The sequence below is a fragment of the Folsomia candida genome, unplaced genomic scaffold (assembly GCF_002217175.1).
Source record: "Folsomia candida strain VU population unplaced genomic scaffold, ASM221717v1 Fcan01_Sc007, whole genome shotgun sequence".
Taxonomy (NCBI): Eukaryota; Metazoa; Arthropoda; class Collembola; order Entomobryomorpha; family Isotomidae; genus Folsomia; species Folsomia candida.
In genome coordinates this window covers 5582780-5592591 of record NW_019091199.1, presented here as the reverse complement: position 1 = coordinate 5592591, position 9812 = coordinate 5582780, and the positions used below count along the sequence as shown (strand labels likewise).

The 9812-nt window shown below is 37.0% G+C and overlaps 1 protein-coding gene across 4 annotated transcripts; it reads right to left on the bottom strand.

The window, feature by feature from the left end:
* Positions 1–161: 161 nt before the first annotated feature.
* Positions 162–6825, bottom strand: LOC110852503 (extensin). 4 transcript variants are annotated; one of them, XM_035853798.1, is made up of 12 exons: positions 6730–6796; positions 5015–6532; positions 3805–3978; positions 3572–3739; positions 3460–3510; positions 3297–3371; positions 3074–3226; positions 2963–3001; positions 2700–2888; positions 2535–2630; positions 1802–2474; positions 162–1266 (listed from the first exon to the last, which is right to left on the bottom strand). In XM_035853798.1, exons 3-12 carry the CDS (start codon positions 3964–3966, stop codon positions 671–673), a joined length of 2202 nt encoding a protein of 733 aa, XP_035709691.1. In that variant the 5' UTR covers positions 3967–3978; positions 5015–6532; positions 6730–6796; the 3' UTR covers positions 162–670. The 4 variants fall into 4 exon arrangements, with proteins under 4 accessions (XP_035709691.1, XP_021956283.1, XP_021956285.1 ...); XM_022100591.2 differs by lacking the exon at positions 5015–6532 and having other exon boundaries at positions 6730–6825; XM_022100593.2 differs by lacking the exon at positions 5015–6532 and having other exon boundaries at positions 1802–2471; positions 6730–6825.
* Positions 6826–9812: the final 2987 nt, after the last annotated feature.

The following is a 9812-nucleotide window of genomic DNA, read 5'->3' as shown; positions in this document are numbered from 1 at the left end:
GATATATGTATGAATAAAAATTAATGTTGTGGATAATTAAGGAGTAGTATTATTATTTATTTATTATCAATTGTGGGGTGAATGACGCATGAATTTTGTAAATATTTATGAGGGCTTTAAATACACTGAAATTTAATCCACCCGTGAGAATAACGTGAGACTTTACTTTTCAATACTATTTATTACTTCTCATTTGAACCTGTGTGTGTAACAACATGCATTTTCGTTAAGTCGCAGGAGATGAAATACATAGAAAAATAGGCACATATAGTTTTGTGAAGAAGATATAAAAATATATAAAATTCAATAAATAATATTGAGTAAGAAAATTACTAAAATCTCAATACACATGTTCTACTTAAATAATAGAACTGTAAAATCAGCAACCATTCAAACATACAAAACTTCCATCCATGTATACATATCATTTACATATGCGGAATTTGCAACAAGAAACGAACAAATTTCCACTACGTATGTGAGCCCCTTTAAACTTTGGCAACTTGAGTTAAATTAAATACTATTTATAACTTATATTATCTTTCAAAAATTATCAAAAATGTAAATTTCAAGTATAAACTCTTTGAGCACATTTAGCAAACAAAATGACAACAATTTTTGCATTGCATTATTTCACATAATAACGGACTCCTGACTCCTACGTTATACGTTACGTTGAAGCGTCCGTCGTTGTGGAGGTAGTGTGATCTGACTCTGTCGATGCCACAGTTTCCGTCGACTCGGTCGACACTATTAGCGAAAGGGGGACATTGATGCTCACATTTTCCGCCGAATCTGACCTCCGCTCCGCTTGAGCTGACTCTGATTCAGCTTCAGCTTGTTTATAATTTTCAAAAATGTTGTCCAAATTGGACGGCAAGATGCGAGATTCTGCGACATGTTCATGAATAACGGTCGCTTTTTGGAACGAGGTGGCGAGCGAGTTGCGTGGAAGGTGGTTTTGCAGTTGGGCGGTGAACGCTTCCGGAGAAATTGCGGATGTCGAGGCTGCCGTGTCCAGGTCGAAACTGGAGTCAGTCAAGGAGGAGGAGGAGGACTCGACGGAAGGCAGGGCACCGCTGGGACGGGTGAAACCCACGTTTTCGACCTTCACGGGATTCGTGTTTGTGACCAGGAATGTTTTAAAGGGTCCGCTCGATCCGGAGGAAGATAGACCGGAAACATAAATTGTTCGGAGAGAAGGTTGCGCCTGTGGTTTGATGATGGTTGGTCGTGGAACAGAGGCGGAAGGAAGGTAGACTTCACCTAAGAAAGAGTACACAGAGTTGAGATTTTACCAGGTGCTTGATTATCAGGGGGCGGATTTGTATTTACGAAAAATCGCTGGAGAATGTATTCATTATTTACGAAAAGGCTGAAATATTTACCAAATCTGTACGAAAAAACCAGAAAATAAAATAAAAAATCGCAAAATTTGTATTTCTGATACTCTGTATTTTTTGTGGTCGAATTTCTTTAAGCAAAAAATTTCGTCTATCAAATTTTGATGCCAATAGGTATTGTTGAAATATTTTCAAAATATACGTACCTATTTTTGAAAAAATTTCTAAAATATTTACGTATTTTTCAAATAATAGCGGAAACATTTATAAATATATTTATGTCTGAAAACCTAGAAATATGTAGCGATACGTGGAAATATATTGCAATTTTTTGAGCCCTGCGTGATTTCGGGAACACACCCACAAAGTTTGACCATCGTCAACAAATGAAAAAGTTGAAAATAAATACATATCCACTCTATGTTGATTATATCCCCACAATTATTTAGACGACTTACCTCCCCCCGAATTCCCAGTACCGTACGTGATATCGACATTGTCCGTAAAATGAGATTGAGACGATTGCTCATAACCTGTCGATGCTGGCGTAGGGTTTGCTACACTTGCAGTGGGCGCGGATTCTGCATACCCACCACTCTCCTCCTTCTTGTACACGTGGACTGGGGGCTTAATCCCGGCGTAGATGATAATTGGTGGTTTATGCCAACTCGTCGGTGCAATGGCGTATTTAGACCTGTGCTTTTGTGGTCTAAAAGAGGAGGGAGACGCGAAGGATGAAATCATCGAGGAGAGCAAGCTATTCTTTGGACGTTGTGGTGGTCGGCCGTACGAATTTGAGACGAATCCGTGGTGGTTTGAGTGAGAAGAAAAGGAGTTTGAGGACGAATATCCTCCGAATTCGGGAGCTCCGTAAGAGGATCCAACGTGAGACGAGTAGGATGAGATTGGCTCGCCAAGTGGGACTCCGTACGAGGCTGCGGGTGTGGATGCTGGGGGGCCATAAGAAGGTGAACTTTGAGCTGGGGGACCGTACGAAGGTGAACTTTGAGCTGGGGGACCGTAAGATTCAACTGGTTGATGTTGATGGTTGTTCTGTGCGAAAGTGGGTGGACCATAAGAAAAACTTATCATTTTTGATCCACGTCCACTATTGTGTGATCCGTAATGCTGCTGGAGAAAAAATAAATAAAATGCAGATAACGATACACTATTTTCATTATTCTTGCATACTTTTGGTGGACCATATTGTTGACTGTCCTGATAAAATGAGGACAACGATGTCCCGTACTGAGTTTCACCACCATGCGCTGGGGGACCATAGCTTGTCTGAAAATTGAATTGTAAAATCTAAGTGTTATCAGACAGTCAAAAAATGTGCGGCGATATTTTCCTTACTGAGCTAGCGAAGGACCAGGGAGCCTGTGGGGGTGGTGGTGGTGGGGCATGATTCATCACATGCACGGGTGGTTGCCCCCTGAAAATTATGTGGGGAGCTGGTTTCCTTTGTCGTGGTGGTGGGGGTGGAGGTGGTGGTCGACCCCACCCGCCGCCAGATAAGCTCGCCGGTGGTGGGCCTGGCATCCACTAAAATTTAAAATTGATTGCATATGTAGTTAATTATTGTGGAAATTTAAATTCTCATAATTAATATCGAATACCCCAGATTCTTGGTGGTCTGATGTGCCGTAGGAGGCCTGCTAAACAAAAAAAGTAAGTTAACAATTTCGTTAAAGACACAATTTTATTGTAATAATCGCTAAAACTGTTACTTTTGGAGGACCATATGCAGCTGGAGGAGGGCCATAAGAAGCCTGTGGTGGCGAAGAAGCTGGGGGTGGACCATAGGAAGCCTGTGGCTGAGAAACTGGTGGGGGTGGACCATAAACTGGACCCGGCTTTTGACTTGGTACTCCATACTGACTCTAAAAATAGTTATAATTCCCATTTAATGATGCACCCTCCAACACAGATAAATAATTGATTGCTACAAACCTGTGGCGGACCATACGAAGAGGAAGGTTGAGATTGGCCTACCCCATATTCCGAACTAGGAACTCCGTACTCGACCTACAAATAAATCCAAAACACACGTCAGCATATCTACATCAACCCAATTTTAATCTGTGTAGCATGTTAACTTTGACCCTTTGTTTACCTTGTTATTCGAAAATTCGAACGAATTCTGCGTAGGAGGACCATACTCAGCCTGTCGAAAGATACATACATAAATACACGTCTCATTACACGTTTCCCATGAAATTGCATACCGCAGAGGACGACGACGATGACGATCCTTGAGGCGGAGATACCACATGAATCGGAGGGTTATTTGCGGACTGATAGATTAAAACGGGCAGGTCGTGATGCGGCATTGGAATATATTTAATTTGACTTGGCCCATGTCCTCCCCATCCAGACCCGGAAAGACTTGCCCCCTACGTAAACATTCTTATAGTAAAATTGGCCGAAAAAATTCTTATGCAAATTAAATTCTGCGTACTTTTGGTGGCGGTGGGAAATGTATGATTGGCGGCATCTCATTACTGTACACGATGGGACCGGCGTATCTCACTCCGTTATAGGTGGGCCCACCCCCCGGGGGCTCGGCTAAGGTCAGCGTGCTGCATAAGGACGATGTCAGCACGAATGCGAGGCACCTCATGGAATTCAACACCTGGTAAAGATAAGAATTGCAAAATGTTTACTCTACATTTGCATAAAAATGGCAACACATCTCATAAATACATTTGCATATTTCGTCATATTAGCTACAAACTTTTATGGATTAACTTTCACACATATTTATTTTTGTATTTCATCAAAAAACATTATGGCAATTGAAACGTTATCTTTCAAGAAATCGAAAGTTTTCCATGTAAAAAACGTATGAAAAATCAAGCAAGATTCAAGCCGCCGCAAATTAATGAACCAAAACGAATCGTGACATATCAGTTTGTAATGATGAACATATCGCCATCCGATAAATCACCACCACCAACGGCGGCATGTTATTTTCTAAATAGTATTGAAAACTAATTCTCTCAAAAGCTGAAGCCGTCTCTCGCTCGTGTTACATTATTATTTGTCTTGACTAAAACACGAATTTATTGCGGATTAAATATCTGTACATACATGATCCTCGCCTCTCACCTGAAATGAGAAGGCTGAAATGACCTCAATTTCTCAGTATTCTACACTTTTCGCATTTATACCTAACCAAACTTGCTTTCCTTCTTAACAGTGTCTGATTAATGTTGGCATGTGTTTGTTGTGGCCAGATTGCGAGCCTCAGACTGAACAATTTATTGATTCATTCTCCCCCGTGGCAGATATCTAAGGCCACGGCTTGATTGGGATAAGGCATTATTTCCTTCCTTCCTAATTTCACTTTCACTCCGCCACCACCACTTACGTTACCTGATTTGTTTATGTGCATGCCAAGTCGTTGTGGTGGTGGGGAGCTACGTAAGCCTGCCAAAGTTGTAAGATCACTTTCATTCTTAAAATTATAATTTGCATAAATGCAATATTCAAGGTTGTTGATCTGACAAATATTTATGAGGGATTATATCTACTTAATTGAGTGGCTACATTACTAAATTAATTTCGCTATGTTTTTTTGATTAACAGAGCTTGAAAAAATCTAGTGTTAAACACATTTAGAACTTTTCTTGAGTAAAAAATCAAAGAAATAAAAAGACGAGACTTACAGAAATCAGAGCCGGGATTTATTTCCGGTCATTGTTGTACGCATTATACACCCATTAAACGCATACATACATATTATGTGTGTATGTGTACCTACTATGGTATATATGTACATGTATCACACACATTAATTGAGTTCAAATTTGAAACGCCGGTGTCTAACAATTAAAGAAAAACGACATGATTAAGACCTGTCATGAGCATAATTGAAAAACTGCTTATTCAGTATTTCTAAAATATAAATAAATAAGTAAAATTGAGATTATTAATAAACTAATTGCTCCCTCAGTTTCAACTTGGAATTTAAATTTCACCACTTTCCATTTCAGCCACCCTCACTAAATCAGTGCTTATCTATTATGGATACATCACTTATATGCCAGGAAAACAGAACAAAAATATTATATATCCGTCGAATAAATATAATTATAATTGCTTATCCCATCCTTAAATTATCAACTTATTTAATACTTCCTTAACCCAAATTAAACAACAAGCTGCACTCCCCAACTTTGTCAATTTATCATACCACCCGTAAACGAACCTAAATCCCATAACTTTCCCATATTTTTAATAATCATGGCTAATTAAAAGTTGGAAATGGAGAACAAAGAAATTACAAAGTATTGCAATTAAATTAAATCTGTCCTCTTTCTCCGAGGCAGTTACCTAACACGTGCATATCCACACCCACACCCACACCATTTTCGCATACATACATATGCAAACTCCATTATTTTTGGAGTTGGACTAAAGCAATCCAATATGTAAATCCTCAGCCAGGTCACCCGCCCATTTTCATAGGACAAACTTTACCAATTTGCTTGCTCAGAAATCTACCCGTGCGTCTCAAAATAGATTTCCTTATTAAACCGTGAAAAGTAATCCCTCACGGTACGAAATATTATTAAACCTGTTCTGGAATTATGTATAATGACGATATTGCGTAAAGCCTCAATTTTCTCTCTGTGTTATTGATCTCCCCCACCTACACACCTACACACACACAAATCTGCCCAAAGCAGGGTCTCACCCTCACCGAAAAGAGAATGCAATTTCCTATAATCTAATTTATTCCTGTGGAATTCAATTTCTTCCATTTCCAACTGTCCAGAGCAATCCTGTTGTTTGTTTGAAATTCTGGAAATTTTGCGGACCCCTTGTCCACAACGATTTTCAATAGAATCGTTAACACCACGACGTAAATTATTCCGTGAACACCCACACGTAGACCTTTAACGATTTATGATATTCAATTCCCCTTTCTCGATTAGAATCTGAGAAGAAAAACATGTTACGCCACGAGAAAACCAAGCCAAAAATAGACAAAATCCCGAAAAAATATGTTTATATTTCTGAAGAATTTTTCGCAACTTGTAAAAAAATCATTTTCGTCTTTTTTGACAATTTTTCTTTTTTTTCTACGCATATCTTGATAGTGGCAGATAGAATTCTAAATATCCCGATCCCGAAAAAAATATATTTATATTTCCGAAATTGTGTGTATTATTTTCCACAACCTGTAAAAAAATCGTATTTTTTGACAATTTTTCGTATTTTTCTACGATAACGAGTAGCAGATAACATTCTAAATCCCTACAAAGCCAAAAATTTCCCCCATTTTCCACTAAAACTTATCCGTCTAATCCAAATTTTAAAAAACCCTGCCCAAATCTTATCTTATCTTTTAAAGCGAGATTTCAAATCAAACACTTACACGAGGCATGATCCTCCAATTCACTTTCAATAACCACACTTAACACGCCGTGGAAGAACAACTCAGGACTGAAATGGAATTGACCTCGTTATCTTTGTTTTTATATTGCTGTGATTTTATAAGTGGAAAAACACTTTGTTATAACATTACATACGTACGTAAACTAACTGCCACATTTGAGGGGGGATTTCTGTCAGTCAGCTTTACGTACCGTTTACGTTATCATCACAGCCATATCGAGTGTCTTCTTATCCCCATAGGATTTGGTCATATGCAACAACAATACACCTGCACAGAATTAAGACTTGACATTACTTTACTTGGTGGTTTTATGTATGTACATCACACATTGAGAGGCATTGACATTGCACACATTGAGTTCAACCACACTGCTGCATTTTAGGGAAACATAATACATAAAATCATACAGCAAATGAAAGTGAGATTCTTTTTTTTCAAAATCAACTTGGTTTAAGGGTAGGGCAACGGACGGATGCAGCATCAGCCATAAAAGTATATGTACATACGTATGTTTACGTTATTTGTGCACATGCTGCAAAACCGCAAGATAAGCGTGTGAGCCAAGCACAAAACAGCGTTGTTGGATATGTTCAATCACGTATGAAATAAGTGATAAAGTTCATCGAAAGGAAATGTGTTGACCTAGAAAACTTCCGGTTTTTTGAATTCTTGACGAGGTAGGTATTGTGGAGTGGTGGAGACGCACAATTTTGTTGCAGAAGAAGACGACAAGCTCATCCTATTGTTGTTATTCTCTTGTACATAGTAGCATCTCCAATAAATAAATAGGAATGTGCAGTAGAAAGTTGTGTAGCGTGTGGGTCCACTAATACGTACATACGTAAAAACACAAGTTTTAGTGTTTTTGGTTACGTTCATTAGATTTCAAAATTAGGGATATTATATGATTTAATGTACATATATATGTACATAAGTGCAAGCTGGATGAACTTTTGCATTGCAATACAGATACTGCGCGTGCTTTAAAAGGTTCAAGATTTCAATTTTGTCAGCTATTTGTTCATTATCAGGAAATAATCTAGAGTAGAATTCAAAATAATAGTTTGAGCCTTAGAATGTATGTACGTATGTAAATACAAGATATGTAGATAAGCGATAAATTTAGCGTATGCACATATCTGCAACTATTTATTTATGTACTTACTAAACCAGATATTGCACTAGAAATGCATGCAGTTTATCATTCATCACGTGTCAAGAATGTAAATACTTTCAGTCAATTTTGGCACATGTTTTACCTTGTCAGGTTTTAGGTAGAAATAATTAAATGCCAAATAAAGTCATAATAAATTGAATTTTATTTTCTTTTTTAAATTTAGCGATGACGGAATTCGCTGCATAGCATTTCTGAAATTTTAAGCTACATATGTACCTGACCTTTCTTTTCTACTCTTTAAGCAAAAGTTACAATGGATCATAATCTATTCAATTAAAGAATTTGTTAATGATGCTTAAATGTTCATTAATTTGTAAGTTTAAGCACATTCGTAATAATACAATTAACTCACAAAGATGCCCATAATCTCACTTTTTTTCATTGTTTGGGTCTTCTCCCTTGGGAAAAAAATTCCTAAAAAACTTTATGAAACAGTTTTATTATCTACAAACATTTACTTAATAAATTCAAGTTCACTTTCTTCTTTCGTAAACCCATTACTATTCATGAGAGCGATTTCAATGCGTTCTTCTGTAACGAGGAGTGGCATCTTCGTTGTCAGTTGTAAATCTTGACTGGCTTAGTTTTTGCACGATAAATCTATCATGTCACAAAAATAAAAACGTTTTTAATTCCTTCAACGAAATCCCAATTTGGCACTTTTTATCAGACGACTTCTGAATTTCAATAAAATAAAATAAAATTTCTAAATAAAATTATAAATGATTTGAATAAAAACTAAATAATTATTAAGTTTCCATTTCGAAATTCGAAATATAATTGAACATATCATGTCAAAAATTCATAACTTTTTTAGACCAGTGAATTTGTGAATTTCAATAAAATAAAAATTCTTGCAAATTGTACATACAAATTTTCAGTAAAAACTAATTATATTTTGAAATATACATAATTGAACGCCTTCATCATATCAATAATTCTGACTAGTTGTTAATGAACTTTCAACTTTTCATACCTATTTATTCGTGCACTTGTCCTTCTTTAATTGTTATACGACAGCGGAAATACATCAATTGCACATTTCTGCAGTACCATAAGGAAAATATATCCTAATTAATTAATATTTAATTGGTGAAGCTTATGTATGTTCACTCCACTCTCGCTTTCACTCATCTTCAGGAATGTGTTGTTTAACGTGTTGTCTGACTAAATAATCGCTGCAATTTGCATCACAAGTAACGGATCATAATTTTACCCACAAACGAACAAACCAGTCAAATGCATTTATCTTACCACCAACCAACCACTTGAACCTGTATGTCACATAATAAGTAAGTAAAACTCTGAACTTGTGGCAGACATAGCAAATGTACATAAGTCAAGTTGCAATTATGTAGTTCATTCACATTTTACCGGTAGTCGTGATAAATTAGACCTGTTTCGAATTTAAACGTGTGCATCTTAATATTTGTATGACGAAATTATCTATGTGCGTAGGTATGATGTAGTTCACATAATTTGCATAATTTATTAATTAAATCCTCACACTTGGATAGGATTTCCCCTTTAATGGTTGTTACTTGTTACCTTCTGGGCGATTAATTGGAGTCAATGGTCGGATTATTGCACCCATTAATTATACGATTGGTGATAGTACTGACATAGTTTTTTGGTAGAATCGTACGTGCGTCTCAGAAAAGTCGTACCGGTATTTTTTGCGATGCAAGTCTACTATTCTTCCATAATTCAGTTTTATGTGTATGTACTGCAGGCAAATATATGTATCACTTTTTTCTTGTCTGTGTCTGCATGGGTGAATATTGCCGGAGAACAGGGGTGGGCAAAATAATTTGGAAAAATAGAATATTTTGAGCTTCGGTCTTCCCAGGGTTTGGATTTCCGGGTGTGTTACACCCACAAAATG

Coding starts and splice junctions, on each gene's coding strand:
- LOC110852503 (XM_022100591.2), bottom strand. Junction 3,740..3,804: donor ATTTCCCACCGCCACCAAAA/GTACGCAGAATT, acceptor ATGTTTACGTAG/GGGGCAAGTCTTTCCGGGTC. Junction 3,002..3,073: donor CTGCATATGGTCCTCCAAAA/GTAACAGTTTTA, acceptor TTTTTTGTTTAG/CAGGCCTCCTACGGCACATC.